The sequence below is a fragment of the Pogona vitticeps genome, chromosome 3 (assembly GCF_051106095.1).
Source record: "Pogona vitticeps strain Pit_001003342236 chromosome 3, PviZW2.1, whole genome shotgun sequence".
Lineage (NCBI taxonomy): Eukaryota > Metazoa > Chordata > Lepidosauria > Squamata > Agamidae > Pogona > Pogona vitticeps.
In genome coordinates, this window is record NC_135785.1 from 188741297 (window position 1) to 188756514 (window position 15218).

The following is a 15218-nucleotide window of genomic DNA, read 5'->3' on the forward strand; positions in this document are numbered from 1 at the left end:
CTGAGGAGCAAGTTTCTGTCTCTGTGTTCTCTGAATGCTGTGCTGGCCCAGTGTCATGGTCTCCTGGGTCCTTTGCAGTGATTCTGCCTTGGTGATGGCAAAATGTTTTTTGCAATTTAGAAGACTTAAACTTTTAGTAAAGAGAAATTATCATTGTCTGACCCTGTGCAGTGTAATAATGATTCATATCTTGTTAATGAACATGTGGCTTCTTTTGATAGCCAGTAGTTGCCTGCCTAACTCCACTGGAAGATTAACTGGCTCCATTTCTGGTCAGTTGTGATCAGTGATTGCAGACAGTCCTGACAGGTTCTAAATACTTTTTTACAGAATAATTATATGATAGAATAGGGCTTCTGTTTTATATCATCCTCTAATTCTTATTCTTTTATCTTCCTAAAATGTGTTTTTAATGTGTTTTACTGGGTTTTAATTCATGCTTTTTAGTAATTCATATATTAAACTGTTTTTAATACTGTGATTTTTATTTGTAATTGTTTTAACATTAGTGTTTATCTTTTGTAAGCTGCTTTGAGTCCCTCTATAGGAAGAAAAGCAGGGTAGAAATAAAATAAATAAATAAGACCTCTGTCAGCCCCCAACCAACCAGCTCCATCTACATGCATGCAGATGAACAGGCAATGACATATATCAATAAATACTTGTAGGATCATATCTAAAACAAAAAATTACTAAGCTATAACAAGCCATTGTTAGGTATGCCTTAAAGGAGTGAGGAAAACTGGGTACTTAAGGAGCAGAAAGCTGATTGGGCTCTATCCTGCCAATGTACATTTATCTGTGAACAGATGCTGAATGATGTGCTGTTGAACTGATTATAATGGGACTGCCTTAAAAAGTGTGACCTTGATTGTGCCAGTTGCACTACACTTAAGGATTTTTCAAATTGCAAATCTTAGTTATTATATGCATAGCGATGCTTTTAACATTATTTCCTGGGCTGCATGAACATAACTTAATCAGTACCTTCCAGCACTTGTTCATTTTGCAGGCGGTTGTCTTTTGTGACCATGACTAACACATTTGCAATCTTTCTCTTGCCTAAAGTGGAATACTGACAGCTCATTACAGGTAAAACACAGGTCTGTGAGTTTACCTGGCCTTTTTGAATATTACTGTGGAGTTGTCTGCTCTTAGGGAGGGGGTGAGAGAAATGAAAATATGTATAGTTTCCAGTCTGAAGCGTATGTGTCTGACTGCTGGGAAGTGTCTAGATTGGAACATCCCAGTTGCTTTAAAGAAAAAAATGAATAAACCTTTACAAAGTACTGTATGTGCTTGTCTGAACATATTTATGGACTAAGACTAGCTATTTCCCTGTTTGCCTGGGAATTGGTAAGTCTCTGTTGGACTTTTCTGGGTACATTTGTGTAATTGAGGATTATGCTTTAAAGTGTGATGAGTAAAAACCAAGAACACATTGAAATGATTTTGTAACCACTATGATTCTATAACCATCTGTCTGATCTGCTGTGATTTGCATTACTGCATTGAGCAGAGGGTTTGACTCGATAGCCTTATTAGGCCCCTTCCAACTCAATTATTCTGTGATTCTATGAAGTAATTGAGAACAAAGCACATAGCAAAAACCTTCATTTATCTTAATTTCTATGGGACTGATCAGTCCCTATTTGTACCCAGTTTTTGCATTAGGAAACAGTCTGTTGTGCCAGTGAATACACATTTACAGATTTTGCACAAGGGTGGTAACCAGTGTAACTTCTCTTGTACAAGCAGTTAACTCAACCTACTTTGCATGCTTGTGGTGGGGCTTGTGCTATTACTTGTGCTTTTGCAGCCCTGCAACAGAAAGTAACTGAACTGGTGGGATTTTCACTCTCCTGGTGTTGTGTTGGATGTCATCCCTCATCTGTCCAGAAGCATGTCCAGTATTTTGAGCTTGGAGTTTTCTCTTACTTCTCTTTCTTCCTTTTTGTTGGAAGCAATCCAGTGGTTCTTCTGAACTGGGAGGATCAATCAACAGGGTGCTATCATTGCCCAGGGAATGACTAAATGAGTTCACAATATTCACATTCTTTGGGGAAGCTCCTTCCATTCCCCCCATGTATTTTTCCTTTTAACACCCCCAACTGTCTTAAAACAGTACTGAAAATGTTTATAGCATTTTGCTATAGTGAACTTACAGGGGGTGACCATTAAGTCAAAATTGCACCAAGAAGTGAACCAATTCAAAATGTATTGAAAGAATAAACAGAATAATGAAAAGGAGTAAATGTTCATATAAGTAAAGACAACATATTGTATTGAAAATAATAATAGTAATGTTTAGGTAAAGGTAAAGGTTCCCCTTGACATTTTAGTCAGTCGTGTTCGACTCTAGGGGGCGGTGCTCATCCCCGTTTCCAAGCCATAGAGCCAGCGTTTGTCCGAAGACAGTTTCCGTTGTCATGTAGCCAGCACGGCTATACACGGAACGCTGTTTACCTTCCCACTGAGTCGGTACCTATTTATCTACTCGCATTTACATGCTTTCAAACTGCTAGGTTGGCGAGGAGCTGGGACAAAGCGACAGGAGCTCACTCCATCGCATGGATTTGATCTTACGACTGCTGGTCTTCTGACCCTGCAGCACACAAAGGCTTCTGCGGTTTAGCCTGCAGCGCCACCACGTCCCTTAATAGTAATGTTTAAAGCATAGCAAATGAAGCAGATGCATTATAATTACAGAGAAAGCAATAATATTTAAAGTATGACATGTAAAGCAGTTATACTATGATTACCAAGAAAACAATGACAGTATAAGAAGTGAAGCAATATAAAATTGATTACAGCATAAAAGGAATGTATAGTAAGCAAAAGGAAACTATATGTTTTAAGTGAAAGAAAACGACTGAATAATATCATTGAATGAATCCAGAAATTACAAGGAAGTCTCATGACATCCTTCAGTACCCCATTATTTTAACAGAATGCAAGAAACCCAAACATGTTCTAGCATTTCCACCACTTTAACTAACTTAAACATTCTTTAAAAATGCATATTAGTACAATGGAGGGTTGTCAGTTCAATAAAGTCCAGAAAAGCATCCAAAATATGTCCAAAACAAAGCTTCAAAGTGGAGCAAAAATGGCAACGTTTATGAGGGCTGCAAGAGCATCCATCTTTCACAAGAGGCTTGCTTGGTTAACAGAAGAAACTACTATATAGCAACCCCCACTAGGCATACAGTTAGGTTGTAGACCTCTTTCTGTCATAGCAAGACTCTATGAGGTCTTTGCATCTCTCATATTACACAGGACCTGTAGTGATCTTCTCTTTCGGAATTAAGCTCCATTGACCAGTGGAAGTTATTTCCAAGAAAAAAAATGCATTGGGGTAGCACTGTCAATTCCATTTTAGCCACACACTCAAAAATATCTTTCAGAACACTATTAAGGTTCTCATCTTCTCCTGGATAATTTGGACAAAGAAGATATGAATGGGAAATTCTGAAAGAGACAGTCTGCAAAGTGTGCAAAACATAGTATCTGTGGAAATATTTCCTTAATATTTTATAGGGATGGAAACCTTTTATCAGAGTGAATCAGAATTCCACTTAGGTACATTCAGTCTCAAATACTTGCTTGGAGTTCTTCAACTAACAGAGAGGTAATTAATAAGCAGATGAATGCAAGTGTGAGGATATTTGAGTGATTGTTGCAGTTAGTCAGGGTTGCCAACTTCAGAGTGGATATTACATGGCTCTGGAATGCATTTCAGGTTGAATATGGAATTCTTCTCAGTAAGATTGAATTTAAGTTTTGCGGACAGGAAGGGAACTTGGTTTTAGAGTCCATAAGGAAAGAATGTTTGCCTTCTTACTACATTTTCTAAATAAACAAATTAAATATAGACAAAATATGAATTAAAAATCTATCTTCAGCTGCATTGTCTTTGCTTTCCATAGGGCGTGATAATGCATGTGAAAAAACATCATATATGTTTCTGCGAAAAGAACTTCCTGTGCGGCTTGCTAATACCATGAGAGAAGTGAACTTGTTGCCTGACAACTTGCTGAATAGACCTTCAGTTAAGCTAGTCCAGAGCTGGTAAGTGCAGAAAAAAATCAGAGTATCTGTGTGAACCTGATGGTTTTTTTAAGTTATAGTCTAGCATTAGTGACATTGCATATAATAAATTCAGGGCTTTGGCTTCTGCTCCATGTTGTCCTTGTTAAAATCCTTTTCCCATAGTATACATTCCAGTCTCCTCTCTTAGCTCTTCTACTCACAACGTGTCTCAGCTCAATTTTCATGAGTTTTATTCTGTTATAGTAAAAGCATCTACAAATAAATTGGGATTTATAAATATTTTTGTATGTACAGTATATCCACATATTCCTGAATTAATAAATTTCAAAGTGTTAGAATAAGATGCAGAAGGAAGGTGTATATAAGTTGTTCTTCCAGGATTCTAAAAGTGCAAGGAAAGCATTCATAGATGAAGGAGGCTGTCGTAATGCACAGTTCAATTAAGTATTTATTTATTTATTTAACTTATAGGCCACCCACACTACCTGAAGGTCTCTGGGTGGCTTACAACATTTAAAATACAAAGGCAAAATTATTAAAATGCAATTAAAATATATATTCTAAAAATTGCCATCGGATAGGGCTTGTGTCTGGTAAACTGAAGCATAATTTCCCTTTTCATCTATATATTTTTCAAGTCTTTTCCCCCAGTTAATCTGATACTAACATTCCCTGTTTACTTTTGTTTCAGGTATATGCAGAGCTTTCTTGAGCTTTTAGAATATGAAAATAAAAGTCCGGAAGATCCACATGTTTTAGATAAGTAAGTGGTGGGTTGTTGTAAATAAATAAAATTTGGGGCTACTTCTACTAGAATGTGGCTGAAGTCAGAATTATATTTTATAGTTTACTGAACACTTCTGACTTTTATTGGCATGAGTAGATATTTCATTAGAACAATAAGCTAAATAGAAAATATTGCCAATTTTCTAATTACACTTACTGCATGCATTAATAAACTAATTAAATATTGATTGAGTGATAGCTTGGTTATAATTCAGCCAAACTGGTATACATGACTCTCCTCCAGTCTTATTTACTCTCACAATACTCTTGTGAAGTAGGATGTTTGAGACTGTGTGATTCACTCAGGGTCACCATGTGAGTTCCAAGTATTGGTGGGAGCTTGAATCGGAATCTGGCCAGATCTGAGTCCAGTACTCTTACCACTTCACCACTTTTATTCCAAGTCTATACAAGTTTAAGGTGAATGTTAATTGTTAAATTGTAATTCTCCTTACTAACAATGAGATAGACAAATGGTATTGTTTCTACAAAAGGAAATACATGTTAAATGCTGTCTGTTGTTTTCTTCTGAAGTTGTTTCCATTTAGCTAAATGGGTAAAACGATTTTTTACTGAAAATAAATGGTGTCCAGAATCCATGTGAGCCAGCGTATCTACAGTGGTTTAAATTGTAGAAATGTAATATGTGCACATATTGCATTTTTGTTTTTTATATCTTTTTCTGTAAGAAGGGGTGCTCTAATACTTAGATCACCTACCATACAAAAATGATTTTCTCCCCTATCATTTGAGAAAGCAAAGCATAGGAGTGGACTTCTCTTGGCCTTAACTCTCAGATCCTCATAGAATCAGCAGGATCTAATCTAGCTGAAGCTTTTAAGCATTAAATAATTTTCAAGAAGGGGTGCTTGTCCAATCAGCAAGGCAGGTGAGGAGGTTAAAACCCTCCTTGTGCAATTTGAAGGTTTTAGGTTTAGGATTAGGTTGTTACTGTTCAGATTTCTCAGTTATTATTTTTAGAGTAATGGATCATTTGAAAACTGCATGAGGAATTTGCAAGGTACTTAAGCATTGCTGATTAGACGGGAAAATGGAAAGTAAAATATCTTAGAGCAGCAAAGCACTCTTTTACAATCAGAAATGTACTGTATGTTAGAAAAGTACCTGCAAGGAAAATGGACATGATTTTATTAGAAAAGGTTATATTTACATCTCGGCAGCCCTCTGGACTAGAATATCTTCTCAGCAAAAGATATAGGGAATGAAATTGATCAGAATGTCTGGAGAGCTTACATTCTTCGTGAAAGTAAGATAATGAATTTAAGTAATTTCTTGTTCTTGCAATAAATATTTAGTGTACTTATGCAACTGTTTAAATCTGATAATTACTGAAAATGAGGGTTACAACTGTTATGTTGGGCCCGCAGAAGAAAAATAAGTCCTGTCAGAAAGGAGAAACAGTTGTATGCATTCTGTAATCCAAAGAAGGCTGTAACCTGTATAAATGGAAGAAAAATTGCATTATTTTTGCATCATTCTGCTTTTGCTAAGTATAGAGGAAGGAAAGAGCTGCTCAGCCCTGAGACTGTCTTGCTGGCCACACATTATCAGGCCTCCTTTTCTTCCTTAAGAAAGAAAGGCCAGCTTGGAAAGGAAAACTTAAGTGTAACTCCCGTTAAGTCTTTGTTGGTTGGCCAGGTATTAAATGATATACAGTGAGAAAGAGGTTCTGATTTGGTTAAATATAGTTCCTAATTGACTCCACCACGTTTACCACCATCCTGTTCTGGTTACAATATTCTTGTTTCCCTTCATTGTACGTATGGATTATTAGACTGACAGCCAAGTTCTGAGTAGTTTTATAACCTGTGTTGTACAACAGTAAACAGTATTGTAGCTAAATAAATACTAGGATACATTGAGACATGTATAATTTAAGTGCAGAGTCCTGATTTGCATGGTCTTGATCTACTGGCTCTTAAGTTATCCATAAAGCTGATCCATCTGAGCAGTATTTTTCAAGAGTTAAATGAACTGCATTTCAGATGTATGATATCTCTTAATACTAAAATATACCCATTAAGTGGACACATTACTAAAGAGGAGGCAGCCCACATGATGTTTGTGGAAAGGGGTGAAAAGAGAAAACATAATTGCCACTAGATATAGAGATTTGGTATCTGTATATCCTTTGAGAAATGGGGAGTCAAAAAAAGCAAAAAAACATGCACTTCTGTTTGCATATTTTAAATAGCTGGAGCCTGAAGTCATAAAGTAGCAATGTTGGTTAACAGTTAAAATTTGCTCTTGCTTATAGATACTTTCTTATTCTACTTCGAAACAGTGAATCTTGTATTTTCAGGTCTTCTCTTGGAATAATTCCATTCTAATTTTTACTTATTAATCATCTACACTCTTTATATAGATGGCCTTATATATTATGTATGAGAGTCTATTTTTTCTCCAGAATGCTCCATGTAGGTTCTACTTTGATCAATATGTTAAACAATATCTTTCATAGTTGCCTATGAAAAGGTCTCTTCAGTTTCATACACAACATCTGAAAAAAAGGCTTTTCCCCCTCCATTGTACTTTGAAATGATCCTTTCTATCTTGTATATATCATAATAAATATATAAAAAAATGTGATCTGTAAAAATTGTGGAAGGAAAATTTGTGACATTTTACCATAAATGTTATCTAATTGTTTTCAACTGTTCTGTTGAGTAGGTCACTGCCTTAATAACTGTTAGGATTTATAGAAACTGAGGTTAAAAGTTAACCAATATATTTAAATTTTAATCTATCATTATGGCATAAGTAGACATGTGGGCTGTATTGTGTGTTTCATCATTATCTATTTATTGTGGAACACTGAACCCTTAAAAGCAGAATACACGTGTCCTCCCCAGGCTGCCAGTTACCCTTGTCTTTTCCATGTGGCTTCTCATGTAGTTTTCATTTTCAGACTGGTGTTTCCCAACCTCTCTGTTCTTATATATATGGTGTCTTCAGATTAAAAACAGACAAAAAGCAATAGTCCCTTTCACATTATGCAAGATTCCTAAGATTGTCTGTTATAAGACACCATGCTTCCATTTTTCTAGCCCCTCACACAGATGATGATGATTAGTGCTCTAAGTTTTTGGCATGAAGAAACCCAGTCTAGCTTCAGCACAAATGTTTATCCCAATTAGGCCTTTAAATGCTAAATATGTAGAAGATTAGCTTTCTTTGACTATGGTTTATGTTCTGGCTTGCTTATTTTGTAAATATTAAAGGATTATTTCAAGTCATGGGCTTCATGCCCTGGACTGTCCTAAAGTATATGCTAGAGCAGCCATAACTTCTCTGGTTCCACTGTCTGAAGTACCCAGATCCTAGGAGAGATCACAGCAAATGAGATCAAGGCAAACCATAGGGTTCTGAGCAAGTTAACTGGAACTGAGACAGGTGTGGACAAAAATGAAAAGAGGATCAGAAGAGGCAGGCTGGAAGAACAGAGTAGGCAGGAGGCTGAGTTTCACATTACCATGACCTGCAGAGATGAGGAAGACTGAAGTCTGAATAATTATTTGAAATAGCCAGGTGACCTTTCTCCTACAGGCCCATAATTTTCCTTTGAATATATGATTTACAGAAGTTTTAGAATATGATTTGCAGAAGTTACAGAAGACTAAATATTTTAAACCCATCATTTGAAATGTGGATATTGCATTTACTATAGCAACATTTCTGATTTCTCCCTTTCCCTCCAGCTTTTTAGATATCTTAATTAAAGTCAGGAACAGGCACAATGATGTTGTTCCAACTATGGCCCAAGGAGTAATTGAATACAAGGAAAAATATGGCTTTGACCCTTTTGTGAGCAGTAATATCCAGTATTTTCTAGATAGATTCTACACCAACCGAATCTCGTTCCGGATGCTTATTAACCAGCATAGTAAGTATTTTATTTCTTTCTCCTCTTCAAGTAATAGCTAGACTTCCTGATTGCAAAGCAAGAGACAGGGCTGCTCTGCCTTTTGTTACACCATTAAATAGATCTGATGTACACGTGGGAATAAAGTATATTTTAATCAGCATGGGTTGTTTTTAACCCTTCCAAATCCTTATTTTTAAACTCTTTTAGTCCATGCTTCCTTAAGGAATTTGTATAAGATTGCTTGTATCGCTTTCTCTTTTTATTTTCTCAGTACTGTGAAATTATTTAGATTATGAGTGTGTGATCAATTTAAGCATTAATTAACATCATGGTCATGGATTTGAACCCAGCTATTTTAAATCCTGGTATTTAAAAAGCATGGCAGTACTGAATTGCTCTGGACTTACTCTAGTGCAGTGCAGAATTTTGGTTAGCACAGTTCATTCACGTGGATCTGCATGTTGTTGTGTTGTTAGAATCAAACAAATTTGGATATAAAGTGGCTAAAATGTTAATAGAGGGAGAAGAATCTGGTTTCTTATTTGGCATGAAAAGAAAGACAGTGGCGGACAAAGGAAACAAAAACATCCCATGCCAAGCTGGCTTACTGGAATGTTTTCCCTTTAGCTCCTTGAGAGAGGCTAGAAATAGAAAGGAGCTTGGAAACAGTTTCCATATAAAATTTCTGAGCAAGGGACAACATGGATAAAAAGGATTAAAGGGTACATTTGGGTTTAAGTAACCATTGCTAAACCAAAGGGACCTTTAAATTGTGTTTAGTTTGGCATGAAGTACTTATTGTACCTGTGCATTAAGCAATCAGCAGTGCCAGTTCAGAATGTCTCTAGCAGCTGAATGCCAAGTCACTACTCAGCAGGTTGTGGAAAAAACAAGCCACATGAATTGCATCTGACCCACACACTGCCCAGCAGCTAAGGAAGTCTGGCCTGCATTGTTTTGTCAGCATGACTGTACTAGCTTTGTTTTCCCCCAGTGGAGTTAGCAAACAGAAGGAACTGTTTTTACTGCTATAGAAGTGGCTTGGTTTGTATGGGTCTCTTCTACGGCCTCAAGGGCTTGACCTTCACTGTTAAAATTAATTTGTATATATCATACCCAATTTCAGTTCTGTTATGGTGATTGCAAATAATTTGTTTCCTATTTTATAAAAGACAAAAACTTTCCCAAAGATACTAACTCGTTTTTTATTCTTCAGATAGTGGTACATACATGTGCACATATATGCAGTGCAGACTTCCAGGATGCAAGTTGCACATTCTGTTAATAAATTTGGATGTGTTTCACACCTAGCACAGTCCCAAAGCTCAGGTAATACTGGGAGAGCTACCCAGATTGAATAGCCTCCCACCCTCACACTGTTGCTTTCATACATTGAAAGTGATGATGGAGGAAGGCAGGTGTGGTGTGATAGATAGATCAACACACACACACACACACACACACATATGTTCAGTGCACCAGGTTCATGGATGTCTGAGTGTGATCTTTTTCTACTACAGTATTTGCGCTAATCCAAGAGCATGTCCACGAATTAATTCTTGTTTGTATCTTTTCTTCCTAAATGGATTGTAGTAACCATCCTGCAATATCTTCTAGAGCACTGGTTCTTAACCTTTGTTACTCAGATGTTTTTGGACTGCAACTCTCAGAAGTCTTCACCATCAGCTCTGCTTGCTGGGGTTTCTGGGAGTTGCAGTTCAAAAACACCTGAGTAACAAAGGTTAAGAACCACTGTCCTAGAGTAGTGCATGTATTTTATGCTCCTCCAGAATAATCTTATTTTTGTTCAAAGAGCTCACAGAAACAGTTGTAAAGAAAAGCAGCCACCTCTGCTGACTCATTAATTTGTGCCGTGGTTTCTGTTTTGCCATTTTGCTTTGCAGTAAACAAGTAGCTGCAGTGCATCATAGTAGACATTAGGAACCAGAACAATGGTCCCCAATATGTGTCTTGTCTGTTTGTACTGAGAATTTTTTTTAACCACCAAAAGCACCCTTTATTCAGAACACAACTAATTTGGGGTTGTTGTTTTTTAACCTTGTAGAATGTTTTTGGGAATTCTGTGCTTGTAATCAGCTTGCCTTTTCCTGTGTTATTTTAAAAAGTAGCATTAATTCAATTAACTGCTACCTTTTTGTCCCCATAGCACTGCTTTTTGGTGGAGTCACTAATCCTGCTCATCCCAAACATATTGGGAGTATTGATCCTACTTGTAATGTGTCTGATGTAGTGGAAGGTAAGATTACTTTGAATTTAAAAGTGATAGTGTATCTGTGCTTTTAAGCAGAGATGGGCATGGACCTCCATTTGGAGGTTTGTGCTGGTTTGTAAGCACAGCACCATAGTGCCACACATTCCTTTCCCCCACCTCCCAAGGAGGCAGGGCTGGGAAGTCTATATTCCTGCTAGGGGCTGGCTGAAGAACTGGAGAGGAAGAGGAGAGAAGCTCACGCCCTGGTGATGGGGGAATCCAGCAGGGGAGGTCAGGGAAAGGAATGCATGGCACCTGTAGTGCCACACTTACAAACTGATACAAAACGTCAAACCAAGGTTCATGCCCATCTCTATTTTTAATATGAAGGCCAACAGCTATCAGTTTTTCTCTTCTTTCCCCTGTAGGCATTATTCCTTCACTGATGCCAACCATGGTTAATATCAGTCACATTTTTAAACCAGAAACTTTCAGACCCTTTTCATATCCTGTTTAAATTGGGGGTCTCTGTTGGTAGTGTAGTGATCTCAGTAAATCAGGATAAAAACAGAGCGAGGAAGAGAAGAGTCTTGGCTCTGAAGAATGAGAGAGAAGGGGAATATTCATCCCCAAGGACGATTTCTAATTTGCCAGCCCTGGTTTACAAAGGACTAACTTTACTTCAAGACATCAGAGCTTGTGCAAAAAAGTGACTAGCCAGGATTTTGAGACTTTAACATTCCCACCTTTAAATCTTTCTGCTTCCTACCTTTGCCTGATTTTTAATTTAGAGCACCCTCAGTCTTTTTCTTTAACTGTACTTCAGACCTTCAATACTTTGTTATAGTTCTAAACAGATGTGCCTTCACATGCTACCTTTTCTGTTCTGACTGCTATTTTAGAAAATAATTCCAAGTGATGTTTCATTTGTGCTGCCATTTAGTCAGTACTCATATATTTATTTATTTTTTTATTTTATTTTATTTTATTGTCATTGTAAGTATATACATAGTATATCCATACAATGAAATTCACAGACACCCAGAGACCAGACACATGCACACACATAAAATTCCCCAAACACTCCCCACCCACTAAAAAATCCCCCAACACTCCCCACCCTCTAAAAGTCCCCACTAAAAATACAAACATCTACACCGCAGGCCAAGTAACACAGTCCAACTAACTATTCACTACTGGTGGTCTTTAAGCTCATTATTAAGTGCAATTATAGCTCTGGGATATATGAGGGAGGAGACAATGTAAATATATAAATACAGATGTACCTCGATTTACAAATGCTTGGCTAACGTGATTTTTGGTTTACGAAAGAAAATCCATTGAAAAGAATGCCTCGGTTTACAATTTTTTTTCATAATACGAAGCAAGTTTTCCCAGGATGCATTGCACCTGAGAGGTTTATAGCGCCACCCTGTGCATGCGTTCCTATGGGAAGCCACGTTTCAGTTTGTGAATTTCTCGCTATACGAAACGTCCCGGAAAATGCATTGAATTTGTAAACCAAGGTACTCCTTTAAGTAAAAAGTACTGCAGGCCCTGGCTGATTACTGACAGGACAGATTCTGTAATGTACCGACATTCTTTGTCACTAGATGGAGATATAACACAGTTAAAGTAGCAAGAAATGTAATCTTTGTGATCTTACTGAAGTTATGTTGATTAGTACTTCTTCCTCTTCAGACCCAATATTCACTTCTTCAGACCCAATAATCACTTGCACTATTTAGTGTAACTTTATTTTTGCGTGTTTGTTGAAAACAAGTTAGTCCTGGAAGATGCTTAATATCACATTCTTTTATTTGTATGGATGTTTGCTTGAACTGTATTCTAGAGTGCAAGAAGTATGTTAACAGCTTTTTTGTGCACAATGTCTTAAAGATAGCATTGTTAACTACTGCTAAAATAAATTGATCTTACAGGCTAGGTAGCAATTATTAATGAATAATAATTATGTGCTGTCATAATTTCTACTTATGATTACCCTTTCCAGGATTTTCTATGTACAAAATAAAGGAAAAAAGCAAAGCGTGCTGCTTATATACCACCACATAGTGCCTAAAGCACTATGGTTTACAATTTAATTATGCTACATGTTGCACCTCCAAGAAACTGGATACTCAGTTTGGCAAAGGAAGGATGGAAGGCTGAGTCAACCTTAAGCTGGCTACCAGATCAAACTCAGGTAGTGAGCAGAGTCTTCACTGCAGTACTGCTCCTTCCGGAGATTCTCTGTGCTGGTACAGCTTGTCTAAGGCCACACAAGTAGCACATACCAATTGCTATTACCAAGAGCTATACCAATTTCATAAAAATTATATTTCTTCATCGTGGTCTTCTGTGAATGCACACATATGGGTTTAGTCTGCGCCTGCGCTGACGTTCTCGGAGTATTCTAGAGCTAAAAGTAATAATTTTGTGGGATGATCCCCCAAGAGGCACATGCTCCTCCCACCCAATATTTCCCTCAGTTCCTTTTTTCCGCCATGCTGTGTAGTTCTACGGAAGAATCAGAGCTATTCCATGGGCTTTTTTCCTTTATCTTATTCATCGTTTCCCCTTTATTTGGATACTTCCCTTCTCAATTATTTATCTACGATCCCCCCTTGAGTTGGTTTTGTTTTTATTCAGCCGTTTTATTTCTTTCAAGTTTTCCCGCCTTTTCTGGCCTCCTCAGCCTTTTCATTTTCTGACATTTTTATGTTTTTTCTGCCTGGATAAACCACGTTTTACCCAGATAGATGCAGCCGCACGGACTCGCTTTTACGAGTTTGCTTTCTTATTGCATTTTGGCTATTATACTAGAGAAATAGATCGAGCGACACCCCCATTTTTCTCTATCTCGCCTAATTCAACAGAAGAGTCATCGTCGGAGCGGATTTGCCTCAGAACAGGGGACGTGCGAGCACTCCCTGCACGAAATCCTGGATCGCCCGGTTCGTTCTCTCCTCCAACTGGCCGTTAATGACTGCGCTTCCGTCCAGTCTGGCCGTGGCCCATTATAGCCCTACAGGAGGGCGGGCATTTGTAGTTTTGAGTTGGAGTCTCTGTCTCTGTTTGACGAGCAGAGGAGAGAGAAAGAGAGGCACGTCTCAATGAGAGACTGTGAATTGTCGACGGGCGCCGGCGTTTTGCCTGTGAAAAACAGAGTATGCAGAGTCCTCCTGCATACACTCGAAGACCGCCCAGTAGCCTCTCTCTTCCGTCTGGCCATTTAGTGACTGTGCTATCATCCAGTCTGGCTGTGCCCCTGTGTAGCCCTATGTTAGGATGGGCATTTGAGGAGAGAAAAAGAGAGGCATGTCTCAAAGAGAGACTGAATCGTCTATGGGCGCTGGCGTATTGCCTCTGAAAGGCACAGTATGCAGTGTTCTCCTGCATAGACTCGAGACCGCCCATTAGCCTCTCTGGCCAATCAGTGACTGCGCTGACATCCAGTCTGGCCATGGCCCTTTGTAGCCCTGTGTTAGGGCGGGCATTTGTCAGTCCGAATCCTCGACCTCGAGGCTCGTCTTCCCTCACATGAGGATCGGCAGAGACAACCTAAACAATCCAGTTTGTCCCCAGCATCTTGCTCCCGCATCGATATGCTTCGACATCAAACTGTGTTCTCATATGCTGGTCCATTTCTCATCAAAGCCCTTTATAGCTGGGCTCGACATGGACAAACTACGCTTCAGCGTCGGGCTATGTTCTTGTATGCCTGTCCATCTTATGTGAAACTCTGTTCTGGTCGGACTCCACATGGATAAATTATGCTTCGGCGTCGAGCTATGTGCTCATATGCCGGTCCTTCTCATATCAAAAGCCATTTGAGTCACCTACACGTCGACATCGAGCTGTATTCTCACATGTCAGCCGATCTCGTATCAAAGCACATTCTGGTCGGACTCGACACGGGCAAACTATGCTTTGGCATGGAACATTACTTCTCCTATGTTGATCCATCTCGTACCACACTACTGCTATGGTGGTCTATCTCATATCAAAGCCCATTCTGGTTGGGCTCTACATGGACAAGCTACGCTTCGGCATGGACCAATACTTCTCATATGCCGGGCCATCTCTTAAAAAAAAAAAAAAGCACTTGTTTGATCGGCTTCAACATAGACAAACTACACTTCAGCATGGAGCGATACTCCTCATATCCCAGTTTATCTCGTATTTAAGCCCATTCTGGTCGAGCGAGAGATGATCAAGCCATACATCGGCATGGACCAATACATGTACATTTACATGTTCGTACATCGACATGTACGAACC

General features: G+C 38.4%; 1 protein-coding gene across 3 annotated transcripts in view; it reads left to right on the forward strand.

The window, feature by feature from the left end:
* The window catches only part of PDK3 (pyruvate dehydrogenase kinase 3), a 52701-nt gene that overhangs the window by 18156 nt on the left and 19327 nt on the right, over nt 1–15218 (forward strand). For all 3 annotated transcript variants that reach the window (XM_020789146.3, XM_020789147.3, XM_078390453.1), the window contains exons 2-5: nt 3930–4071; nt 4745–4816; nt 8559–8743; nt 10893–10982. In XM_020789146.3, the coding sequence (XP_020644805.1) occupies nt 3930–4071; nt 4745–4816; nt 8559–8743; nt 10893–10982 (489 nt within the window). The remainder of the gene's footprint in view (nt 1–3929; nt 4072–4744; nt 4817–8558; nt 8744–10892; nt 10983–15218) is intronic.